Source organism: Nomascus leucogenys, chromosome 15 (assembly GCF_006542625.1).
Source record: "Nomascus leucogenys isolate Asia chromosome 15, Asia_NLE_v1, whole genome shotgun sequence".
NCBI lineage: Eukaryota > Metazoa > Chordata > Mammalia > Primates > Hylobatidae > Nomascus > Nomascus leucogenys.
The window spans coordinates 9,054,246-9,066,933 of NC_044395.1; the positions used below are offsets into that span (position 1 = coordinate 9,054,246).

At 54.7% G+C, this 12,688-nt stretch overlaps 1 protein-coding gene across 1 annotated transcript; it reads right to left on the bottom strand.

Moving 5' to 3' along the window:
• Positions 1-1,778: 1,778 nt before the first annotated feature.
• VSIG10L2 (V-set and immunoglobulin domain containing 10 like 2) lies at positions 1,779-12,145 on the bottom strand. Its single transcript, XM_030828888.1, has 12 exons — positions 12,064-12,145; positions 10,175-10,525; positions 9,631-9,906; positions 7,810-8,085; positions 6,951-7,199; positions 6,032-6,292; positions 4,401-4,691; positions 3,703-3,999; positions 2,919-3,041; positions 2,592-2,616; positions 2,431-2,483; positions 1,779-2,281 (listed from the first exon to the last, which is right to left on the bottom strand). The coding sequence occupies exons 1-12, from the start codon at positions 12,143-12,145 to the stop codon at positions 2,184-2,186; spliced, it is 2,382 nt and encodes a 793-aa protein (XP_030684748.1). The 3' UTR covers positions 1,779-2,183.
• Positions 12,146-12,688: the final 543 nt, after the last annotated feature.

The window sequence follows — 12,688 nt, forward strand, 5'->3', positions numbered from 1 at the left end:
CCTCCGCGGACAGAGCTCTGCTTATGACTTCGTCTTCCAGGAGTCCACATTTCTCCCCTTGACGGCCCCTGTCTACCACCTCCACCTGGAAATTTGATCTTTACTGTGCTCAGTGATCATGAAATTGGTCAAGCCTCTTCATGTTCCTTCTCATCTAGAATTCTGTGTGATTGTTTTAGCATTAAACTGCCCGCTCCCACTGTATCATTCCACGATCTCCTTTTAATGTTTTTCTTTCAGTTTTGCACTGACGGTCTGGTGACAGGTGCTGCCAGGGTGCAAGTTACATTGCAATGTTCTAAACCTTTTGAAGTGTTCTTGGCAAAAGCATTTCTTTCTGGGTTTTGTTTTTGTCGAATGAGTCTATGAAGACTCAATGCATCCATCTTGGGCTGATCATGCCACAGATCTCATTCCAGCTACGGTACTGCCAAGAAGTGAAGTTTATCATTGAATTTTACCTGTGTTGCTGTCTTTTTAAGTAATGACTTTGAGATGCATGCTTTGTATCATATTGAAAAGTATGTTTTATTTTCCTTAAAGTTGTAATATTATGTGTGAAACTGTACATATTTTAAATGATGTAGCTTTGGCAGGTTTTATTTGGTTGGTATGATTTTATATTAAAAGAGAACGCTGCTTTCATATAGCATAGCCCCTGAAGGTGGGGATACTCCCTGTTTGTACAACGCTGCTTATAGTTTGTGATTGGGGTGGGCAAATGTCTTCCTCTGAAATTCTTTGGAACCTCCACCCCTGTCCTCCCCTGAAACTCCCCTGTGCACACCCCTTCTGTTCTGACTGCAGAGATCAAGGCCCTGAAGGAGCAGGATCTTGGGCAAGTGTTTTAGGAGAGGCTGAAAACATACCTGAGCCTGGGGGCGATGGGGAGGCAGGTCCACCTCCTCGGGGCAACTTTGCATTTCTTTGGAAGGAAGGGAGGTGGGTAGGAGAGGAGCTTGGGAGGATGAGGAGGAGCGGTCCCGCCTCACACATTGTCTATTTTTACCATTAACCTAGGGCCACATGTTTATGAACTCCAGGTTAGAAATTTAGCCTCCTTGCGAAAACGTGTTGTTTTACTGCCCTAAGCAAATACACATCTCTAGGCTTCTCTGCCCAGAAAGCCAACAAAGTCTTTTGCATGGGGTGTGGCCCTTTTGTATTTTATTTCCCATATTTAAATAAGCCTTCCTTAAACCCTAGCCCCAGTCCTGAGAGCTTTGAGGGTAGCCGAAACCCCTTATCTAATAAAGTCTAACTCTGTGAGAACCACAGAATCTTCTTAAGTTTCTCAATTTTCTGTCTCCTTTCAGGCGCCACTTCCCTTGTGCTGGCGGGTCACCCGTTGGCTGTCTTGCTGTTTCTTCTCATCTGTGTCTCCTGCAGAGGCGGCTTGGAGTCCCAAGTCTTCTAGTCAGTTGAACAAGCATTCATTTGTGTTTTCACCCAGATTGCAGACACACACACAAACAGACACACACACTTGGAGCTAGTGAGTCATGCTGGCAGCTGACATTGTGACTCTGGAACAGCCCCGGTGCTCTGTGGGCCAGCTCCCCCAGCCTGGGGGCGGGAAGCTACATCTGCAGTACCTCTGCTCTGTATCTTGTGGGCTGGGACTCCTGGAGTGGGACCACTGCAGGGTCAGTGATGTTTGTAAGCTACGGTTGAGCAAAGGAACACACACCTACACACCTTATTTCTTCCCACCAGCCAAACCTGGGGCCCAGCCATCAGCCTCTTTCTGCGGGAGTTGCAGTGGAAATAGCCCTCTATTGGCGTGAACATCAGCTCTGATTTATTTAGGAATTGCACCATCCACAGACTTTTTTTCTGGAAGCAGCTAGCTTGCTCATACTTCTATAGCACCACAGATGGTTCCCAGTACCATGGCTTTCACTTGCCCTCAGACACCCAGAGATCCCTCTCTCCCAGTTGCGGGTCCTCTTCCTTGTCCTGCCACCTCTGTCTTCCCCAAGGTGGGCCAGGGCTTCTCTTGTAACCATGTCACTTAGGGACACTGCAGCTGGGCCTTGCACCAGTTGTAAAGACTGGATATTAAGTGAAAGTGGTAGTTGGTGTCTTAGCTACGTTGGTTTTATGACCAAAGTCTGACAGAAGGGCTCTTCCCAAATCCCACCTGCCTTCCCTAAGCCTATTTGCATCTTCCTCTTCGGGCCTTATGGTGTTGCAGTCACTGTGATGGTGACATTCACTGGAGCATCCATGGTTTCTTGTGCAGGATCCAAACCTGGGGTGGTGGTTGGTGTTTCAAGGCCTATGAAGGGCGTATGTGGGCAAAGAACAGAGAGATGCTTTGAGAGTGTCCACATGTTCCCAGAGCTCAAGAGGGACCAAGCATCAGCCTCAGCACCCCGCACTGGTCTCCTTGCACACGAGTCGTCGTCTTCTGGATAAAGTGCTTACCTGCCTGTGCCTCAGCATCTTCTCTGGAACCCCTCTGTTGGTGCCTTTGCTCCCTGAGAGTGAAGTGGGAGAGTAAAGTTAGTGGCAACTCACTTCCCTCGCTCTCCTTTCCAACTGGAGGAAAGCCCTGGCCCCCAGGATGACTGGGGTTCCACACTCACATGGGAACAAGCAATTGACCAAGGCCTGTAAGAAGGAAAAGAAAAGGAGTATTACTTGGCCAGCCCAGCAGAGATCCCAGGAGGACGGCCCTCTCTTTCCCAATGGGCTCTGTACTGGGGCCTCAGGAACCCAGAAGGGGATGGCCCCAGGTGCCTAGGTTGGGGGTTGGAGCCTCGAATGGCAACATCTAGCACTGGGGAGAGGGTCAGAATTAAGGAAGAGCCTAGATTCTTCTCCCCCGGGACTGCTGCATCTCTCCTGTGGGTAGGTCAGGGCCTGGCCACCCTGTGGGGTCAAGCAGCCCTTCCCTTCCGATTCCCACTCACGGGGGAAAGTCTCCGGGTGCCGGGCAGCATACTGGAACACCAGCAGACAGGCCACCATTGCTACCGCCATTCCTGTGCCTGCTGCACCCAACACCGCTGGATAGGCGCTGAAGGGGGGGTCCGCTAGGAGGGGAGAGCACAGGTCACATGGTTTAGAGCCACTGCAGAACTTGGGCCACAGTGGCTTGTAGGGAACCACTAGGGTTCTGGAGAAGCGGTGCCCTCCCTGCTCATCCAGTTCCCCCTGCAGCTGACATGGGGACCCAGAGAATCCTGGAGATCAGGAAGGCGGCGCTCTGTCTGCCTAGTGCTCTGGGGTTTGAATCTCCCGCCAAATCCCCTGTTTCTGGTGCAGAAGACAAAAGCTTGGTTATCTTGGCTGCTTGGGGCTGAAGGGGAGTATGCCATAAAATTAGGAGTTCCCAGGATGGACAGGGGGCGGCAGGAAGCTGAGAGCCTGCCTGTAGCCCTGGAGGGGAGACTGAGGCACAGAGTGGGCTCCTGTTCTTAGTCACCCGCACCTTTTCCTTCCTCTCTATTCTGATCATATGAATTAGGGTTCCTAACCCTCAGCCTGGAGCCTCCTGAGCCCCCCAGGGAGGGACAGGAAAGAGCCGTGGAGATTATCTGAGGGGAGGGTGGAGACGAGGACGGGCTAGGGACGGGAGAATTCAGTAGGAAGCGAGCAAAGGAACAGAGGAGGGGACGCCCTGTGAAGAGGAAGATGAACCAGGGGCCAGTGCTTTGGAGAAAAGGTGGGTCCCTCCCTGGCATTAGCTGGCACCTGGTGTCTTCACCTCTGAGGGATGTCCTGCAGTGTGGTGATTCAGAGCCAGGATGCGGAAGGCATAAAGGACCCCGGGGTCCAAGCCTCCCAGCCGCCGGCCTCGACTCTCCGGCTCGATGTCACTAGCTGCCGTCTCCCACGCCCCAGCTCCTGGGCCCAGGGCACTGGCCTTCCGCTGCACCAGGAAGCCGGTCAGGTTCCCGGATCCTGAGATGGCCCATTGAAGCTGCACCTCTCTCCGGTGCCTCCCGTAGGTCAGGCGGCTGATGGTGACATTGGGAGGAGCTGGATATCCTGGGTGAGGGTGGGGACAAAACAAGGCACATGTATACCTACAACCGTGTGAGCTTGTGCCCCCAGATTTGCTCCTGTCAAGAGACAGCCTGGCAGTGTGGAAAAGGCACAGGATTGGAGTCTGTGGGCCTGAGAAGCCCTGTCTTGTCCCATCAGTTTTTTCCATCTATAAAATGAAAGGGAGGCGATCCTGCCTGCATGGCGTTCTGTTTGCCATGACAGCGCCAGATTCACGCACGTGTTGCCCATCTAGCTCTTGAGTCCTGCCTATGCCCGAGGAGGCTCAAGCGTCCGCATTTTGGAGCAGGGAATCCCTGTGCTTTCTCCACTTCAAGCACTCTGTGGCTGTTGGTCTCCCAGCCCCCACCTCACCACACACACGCACTCGACCCCTCACTCACTCAGGACCTCCAGCAGCACGCTCTGACTGCTGTTGCCCACGGCGTTGCGGGCCACGCATTGGTAGGTGCCCCTGTGGTGTGCCGGGTCAGCATTGTAGATGCGCAGGCGCAGCTGGGCACCCTCAGGGTGCAGCATGAATCCTGAAGTGCCGGGGTCCACTTCTTGTTGTTGAGGCCCCAGCCAGAGGAGCTGGGCGGGTGGAGTGCCCCCGCGGAGAGAGCACTCCAGCCAGGCCTCTCCCCCCTCCAACACTGACACGCGGGGCTCAGCCACGTCCAGCTGTGGGGCTTCTGCGGGGACAGAGGATGAGGCTGGCTAGTGGGAGGGCTTGGGGACAAGGTGCTGGCCAGCATTGGAAGACATGGAGAGGAGATGGAGCGGGAGTGCTGCGGAGTTGACAATGAGGCTTGTCTGGGGCCAGTCTGCCTTCTCTTCAGGTTCCCATCCTGTGCCAAGTTCCTGTCACAGTGTGCTCCAGGGCTTGCTGATATATGATAAAATCAGCAGCGTTCCTCCCTGCTCCTTCCCTGCCCCACCCTAGCCTCGGCTCCTGCAGGCAGGGCCCTGCCTTACTAGTCTCTGCTTGAACGGCCCCTTCCAGCACCTGGCCTCCCTCCCACTAGTGGCCCCCCACCTCCCGGCTGGCTCCAGGCATAGTGCTGGGACCATAGCAGGTGCTCAGATTTTATGGACTGACTTATTAAAGACCCAGTCTCTCAGGTGTCAATGAATCTCCTACGATGGAATTTCCGGTCCTGAGACTGAGTAATAGGGAAGGAAATATTTGGGGTTGAGGCCTCCTTAGAGCCCTGAGAACATGCTAGTTACCAAGCCTTTGGGGACCAAGAGGTAAACCATTCTGTGAGAACTGTTGTATGTGACAGCTTCTCTGTTTGCTTTTCTCACATTTTTTTTACTTTGATATTTAATTCTTTTTTTCCTGGTTGCAGTAAACAGACTGGCAGGGCCAGATGAAGACAAAGAGGAAGCAGACCAAAACCAAACAGAGTAAGAGAGGTGGGGAACTGACTTCTGAAACATTAATGTAAGTCAACAATATAATCAGGCACCTCTCTTATGCAAATCCATGTAAATGAAGATTATGCAACTGGCATTTCCACTTCCTCTAGATCAGTGCTATCCAATATTGTAGTGACCAGCCACGTCAATATGGGAACTTGAAATGTGGCCAGTCCAGATTGAGATGTGCAGTAATTGTATATATACCAGATTTTAAAGACAAGATAAAAAAAGAATGTAAAATATCTCATTAATAATTTTTATTATTACATATTGAAATGATAACATACTGGATATATTGAGTTAACTGAAGTGTTTCACTTGTTTCTTCTTCTTTTTAAATGTGGCTGCTAGAATATTTTAAATCACATATATGGCTCACATTATATTTTTATTACACAACTCTGACCTAGCCTAACCCCCTCATTTTATGGGTCAAAGAAAATTTGAGTCCCTGGGAGCTCAGCTCCTACCTACCTCCTAGCTTCCCTGTCCGCACTGACTCACTTTCCATGCCAGCACAGCCACCCCCTAAGATCTCTTTGTCCTGATTCCAAAGGGTTCCTCCTCCTGTCCCAGCCCCAGAACAAACTCGCTAGCCCCTACTCACCCAGCTGGAGGTGGCAGTGGGGGTCAGGGGTCCTGAGCAGGTGAGTGCCTTGGCAGGTGAACTCTCTGCCAGCCAGATCTTCTTGGGCTTGCAGGAGGTGAACGGCCACCGAGGAGCTGCTACCGCCCAGGGGCTGCTGCTGTTCATCAAGCCAGCTCAGCGTGGCGGGGGGCTCGCCGCCAGGCCACTCACAGCTCAGCATGACGAACTGGTGCCCCATTGTGGCTGTGCTCCAGCAGGTAGGCCTCCCGAGAGGCTCCCCTGGAAGGAATGATGGCTCAGTATGGCCCTGTGGAAGGAGGAAGGGCTTGGCAGTTCCACCCTATCCCCCTTCCTTCATTTGTTCCTTCACTCCCTCCTTCCTTCATTACTTTGTCACCCACTCATTCACACACTCATCATTTATTGATCATGTGCCAGGGAAATGGTGGGAACAGACATTAAACAATTATTATGATTTGATGTGTGCTAGAATATAGACAGAAAGACAGACAAACTCCCTGGGGCTTCCGGAAAGAGGACAGGATGACATCTGAACTCTGTCCTGGCTGATGGCTGGGAGTTTCTCTCTGCACACTTGGCAGAGAGAATGCTGAAGGCAAATTTCAAGCCCAACGTGCGTCAGAGCGGTAGAAGTGCAGTGTGAGGGCAGTGACAGCCTGCTGATCCTGCAGGCAGGGACAGTGGGGAGGTGACAGGGCTCCAAGCCCAAAGTGAGGGGAACAGAGCACAGTGTGGATGGGAAAGATGGGAGATGGGGACTGAGAGCTGAGTGCCGCCCACCTCCTTGTTACATGGCGTGTTTTGGAGCCTGCGGTCTGGAGCGCCACCCAGATCCCAGGCCCCCCGGCTCTCCCCTGACCTCTACCCCCACTCTGCCTGGAATGTCAGAGCCCTGGGGTTTCCTGTGTCCACTCACAGAGCATGACCGTGCAGAGGGCAGGTGGTGCCAGGGCTGGGTGCTGGCCAGTGCAAGTGAAGACGCTGCCACTGGGGAGCTGGGCGGCTGCATGACTCCAGGTGGCGTTGCTGGGGGCAGTAGGGCCAGGTCCCTGGGGCCCATCCCACTGCAGCTGGGCAGGCGGAAGCCCCCCAGGCCAGGCGCAGAGCAGAGTCACAGCCTCAGGGCTGGGATGCACTGCACAGGAGGGCTGTCCCTCAGGGGGATCTGGATGGGGAAGTGGGTGAGGCTGGAGCAGGCTCCACTGCCAGTGCCCTGCAGCCCCCAGGCCCAGGCAGGCGAGTCTGAAGGCCAGGGGTGTCAATGGGTAGGGGAGTAGGGAGAAGTCGGTTAGGGGAAAGATTGAGCCTCTCTGAGGGGCTGGTAAGCAACAGGCTGAGCTCTCAGGTCGGGGCAGGAGGTTACCGAGTGTACAGGAGTTTGGAGTCCCCAAGGAATCCCAGAGGCCCCGTGGAAGGCCCCATCTCCCATTCTCATCTTTGTCCCTGGGCACCCAGGAGCCAGCACACCTTGCCTCACTGCCATTGCCCTTCTCTGTGCCTCAGTTCAGTCCGCAGGGCCATGGGAATAATCACTTAGTAGCGGGGTGCTATGTAGTGTCGGTAGCTTCCCCCCGTCCCTTCCCCTTCCCACAGTTTTCTTATCCTCTTTCCCCGCCCTCCAACTCCACTTGGTTGGAGACATCCCTCCAACAAGAGCAACTTCGGCACGCGCCTCTCCACGGGGCCGCTGGGTCTGCCCGAGGACAGCCCCACAAAGGCTCCGGCGTGAGCTGTCCCCAGGCCAGGTCTGGGCGTCACCCGACCCCCACACTCACAGTAGATGGTGAGCTGGACAGTAGTCTGGGTGCGGGCGTCCAGGTAGCTGTTGCGGGCCAGGCAGGTGTACAGGCCTGTGTGGACACGGCCAGCTCTGGCGATGACATAGGTAGGCCCCGTGTGGACTTGCGTGTGGTCACGGAGCCACACATAGTGACTAGGTGGGTTGGAGGCAGCCAGACAGCTCAGGGTCACCTCTTCCCTCTCACTGGCCCAGAAGCCCTCCTCAGTGAGTCCCAGCGGCTCCACGGTGATCACAGGCTTGTCAGGACCATCTGGAGAGCAAGGAAGGCCAGTTACACCTCCCCAGCTTCGTTCCTTCATCCCCGCACATGCTCATCTCTGAATGTATGCATCCATCTTAGGGGCATGTAGTATGCATTAGCCCATGTCCGCCCCAAGGCTAGGCCCTCTTGGAGCTCAGAGTCCAGGGGCCATGGGCACATTCCAGGATGCTCAGGGCTTATGTGTGGAGGTGAGCGCCCTGGGCTGTGGGCGCGCTTCCTCGAGGGACTCCTGGGTTGGGCCAAGGTGGGGCAGAAGAGAAGTAGGGGACCCGAGCTCCCCATGTGCCTGAGACTGAGGGGCTCTTGGAAGCAGACAGTCGGCCACTGTAGACTGCAGAAGTAAGATACTCCAGTGGGTGATGTCCTGAGCCCTATCCCAGCAGCCGCCTCCTTTCACTTCCTTGGACTCCATCTTCCCCTCTCTCCTGCGTTCCAAGCTCAGGGTCACCATCTTCGAAGCTCTCCCTGACTCCAAGAGTTCTGAATTCTTTGCCTGCTTCCAGTCTGCTCCTGCCTCTTTCCCAAGAACTCTCCTGCTCACCTGCCTCCTTCCAATCTGCTCCTGCCTCTTTCCCAAGAACTCTCCTGCTCACCTGCCTCCTTCCAGTGTGCTCCTGCCTCTTTCCCAAGAACTCTCCTGCTCACCTGCCTCCTCAACAGTCCTCAGTTCACAGTTTCCACAAACCGCCACCGTGAAGACCGATAAATTGGACACCATTCGTCCTTGCTCCTTAAAACATCTAAGACCAGCACTGTCCAATGGGCGGATGCCAGCCACAGATTTTTTTTATAACATTTTCTAGTAGCCAAATCTTAAGTAAAAATGACCAAACCCAATCAAGCAAAAAACAAAAACAAAAACCACCAATAGGTGTTTTACTTTAAGAATATATTTGATTTAAGCATATATATCCAGAATGTTATTTCAATATATAATCAATATAAAAGTTACGGATAGTTTACATTCTTTCTTTTGGACTAAATCTTCAAAATCAAGTGTGCCTTCCATGCCTACAGCACAGCTCAGTTTGGATTGGCTCCATCTCGAGTGACCGAAGGTACACATGCGTGGCTGCCATGTGGGACAGCGAGCTCCAGGCCACCCTGGCCTTCGTCTTTCACCCGGGGCTCCTGATTTCTAACTTCAGGCTTACTGCCCTCTCCTCCCACTGTGGCCCCACCCCCATCTCCTCGGGGTTCCATGGGTTTCTGAGAGCCCTCCAGGCTCAACCTAAAGGCAGACTCTCCAGGCCACCAGTGAAATCGTGAGTGAAATTGTAAGCATGAATGTATGCACGTTTTCCTGGAAAAGGGTGTCCATGACCTTAAAAAGGCTAACAGCCTGGAACTAGAGCTGCACTGGGCACCAGGGGCACAGCACCCCGTGACTCTTGCCTGCTGGAGATTTTAGAGGGATGGGGCACTCCCGCAGTGGAGGGATCTGGGGAGTTCTGAGGTGTGGAAGGCCGAGTGTGGATGGGGAGATGGGTGTCAGCCCTGACAGCTCCCCCACCCCACCACAGTCTGACTCACAAATGACGTCCAGGAAGGCCCCGTCACTGCTCAGCCTGTTCACGGAGTTGCTGGCGCTGCACACGTACCAGCCTAGGTGTGTCCGGTTGACAGGGTCCAGCTGCAATAGTGGCTCAGTGACCCCCACCAGGGCCTCTCCAAGGCCTCGGGATGCCTGATGCTGCCAGGCAAAGGTCACAGGCTCTGTGCCCTCCCACACTGCACACGTGGCCACCACGGAGGCTCCCTCCACCGGGGATGGGTTACTCAGTCGCACTTGAGGCTTGGACACCGGCACTGGCCAGAGGAGGGAGAGGCCCACTGTGTTATTACAGACCCAGGACACGCCCAGCTGTGTCCAGCGCCCCCACCCCTGCTGGCTGGGGCCTCACCTGCCCACCCACCCTGACCATCCCTTCCTCATCACCCTAGCTTTCCTCAGTCCCTGCAGTGGGGCGCCCTTTAGAATCCGGGTCCTGCACGCACACAAAGGGAATGGGCAACACACATGCAGAGAAATCCAAAGCAGCCCGTGGACCAGCTGCAGCTGGGGCCAGGCCCTCACCCAGCACAGCCAGCGTGAGGTGGGAGTAGGCAGTGTGGAGCTGGCCGCCAGCCACGTGCAGAACCTGGCATAGAAAGTGGCCGCGGGCACCCTCGCGAAGCTCCCCCAGCACCAGGCTGCTGTTCCTCAGACTCACGACTCCCAGAGCCGAGGCGATGGCCTCCACCTTGGACATGGCTCCATCGGTGACGGCCACAGGCCGGGGAACCAGGGAGCCCAGGGGGGTGAAGCTCCAGAGGACCAGCAGCGGGGCAGGCCCGGAGCCACAGGCCAGCTCCACGGAGCCACCTCGCACTCCCTGGACAGACACCACCTCCTCTGCAGGGGCCTCGGGGGTCGGGTGGGGCTGGCCTGGGGAGAGAAGGGGCATAGCAGGACTTCTGGGCTGCTCTGGGCTCTCCTGCACTCCCTGCCTTGCCTGGAGCCTCTCTTTTTGGTTCTGCAGTCCCAAGCGGCCCAGGCAGGTTCAGGAAGGCCACATAAAAGCACTTCTGGAGTTGGTGGGCAAGAGACAGTTTCTGTGGGAGCCTCCGGGTTTCCTGTTTGGAGGCACTGAAGGAGGGGTTGACTGAAGTCAGAGAATGGACTGGAACAGTGATCCCCACTCCTCATGGGTCACTAGACCATTCAAAAGGCAGATTCGTGGACGTCACCCCAGACTATCAAGTCAGACACTCCCAGCGGTGGTGAGGGGGTCAGTACCCAGGAATGTATATTTGTAACAAGCACCCCAAGATCAGTCTGATGATCAGTCCTGTGACGATGGTGACCCTGGAGATAAGGAGATCTGCACGGCCATTGGTGGCTCGGGGTCTGGAGTTCCTGTGTAAGGATTCTAGGAGGATCCCAGGGCTCCATCCTACCCTGTTCCTGTCGCATTGCAGCAAGGGGAAGAGGACCCATCAGCCCATCCAGCATCCGTTCAACTAAACATAGAGTGCCGGGGTCACAAGGACAAATGGGCCCCCACCCCTGCTCTCATGGAGCTCCCAGTCTATCAGGGACCAGCCATTAAGTAGTTCCTGTGGAGTAAGTCACTTAACAGGTGTTCTTGGCTCAGGGCCCGGCCCTCAACCCCAGCCTAAGCCCAAGTACCATGTTCCCCGCTGTCCCCTTACATGTGGCCCAGGTGGGCCTCATGCCATAAAGTGCTGAGGACCTCAGCAAATTTGTGTGAAAATAAGTCCCTGGGGCCGGGCTCGGTGGCTCACACCTGTAATCCCAGCACTCTGGGAGGCTGAGGTGGGCGGATCACCTGAGGTCAGGAGTTTGAGACCAGCCTGGCCAACATGGCAAAACCCCGGCTCTACTAAAAATACAAAAATTAGCTGGGCATGGTGGCACACACCTGTAATCCCAGCTACTCGGGAGGCTGAGGCTGGAGAATCGCTTGAACCCAGGAGGCAGAGGTTGCAGTGAGCCAAGATCACACCACTGCACTCCAGTCTGGGTGACAGAGCAAGACTCCATCTCAAAAAAAAAGAATAAAAATACGTAACCCAGAAACCAATTTCTTCCAACCCCATGGACATTGCTTTGGCCCAAGATGCCAGCATCTCTCACCTGGATTATGGCAATGATCTCCTGATTGCCCTAATCCCCCTCAAAACCAGGGAGCTTTCTGAAACCTAGATCTGACCATGCCACTCCTAAGCTTACCACCTCACAGTGGCTCTCAGGATGACTCCAGCTTCTCAAGGTTAAGCAGAGTGCTATCACCTACGTGGCACATAGTAGTCGCTCAGTGAACGCTAGTTAAATGTCTAGCCGATGAATGACTGAATGGACTTCATGAAATGGAATGCAAAAGGAGGATCCCCCAGGAAGTGGCAGGAATAATGGGATGGGAGTAGGAAATGAACCCCCTGGAGGATCTGAGTATCACTCACCTGAGGCCCTCGGGTGCAGAAGGCAGAGGCGTATCAGCAGCAGGAGGCTGACCAGGTTGTGCTGGGCCCTCTGACCCACCATGGCCCCATCTCACTGGTGGCCACCCACCTAAGGCTCCTGCCTGACTTGTGGGCCCTTTCGACCCACAGCAGAGCCCAGCCCTGGGAGGATGGTGGTCTGGTTCAGGTTGCCAACTTCAGCCCTGCCCATGCCTCCACCCCTGCTCTCCTGTTACCCTCAGTGCCTCGATGACTTGTGAATTATTTACCAGATGATTCACTCTATCCATAATGCAGAGTTGGGGAGGGCAGGACGTGGCTGGGGCAGACCCAGGGGAGAGGACCACGAGCTCCCTGCATTTTCACTCGAAGGATATTGTAAAATTAGAGTCACTGAACAGAGTTGAGAAAGGCCCCCAAACTCTTCTGTTCCAATCACCTGCCCAACACAGGACTCTGACCACAGGGACCTTGAGGTTCAAACAACCTTTAGGTGGAGCGGCGGGAGGCGCTTTGGAGTCAAACACTGCTGGGGTTGGTGATAAACTGAAAAGCGAGGACGTTTCAGAACCTCCCTGGGCCCTAGCTTCCTCACAGATAAGTGGGATAATAACGCCTTCTTTGC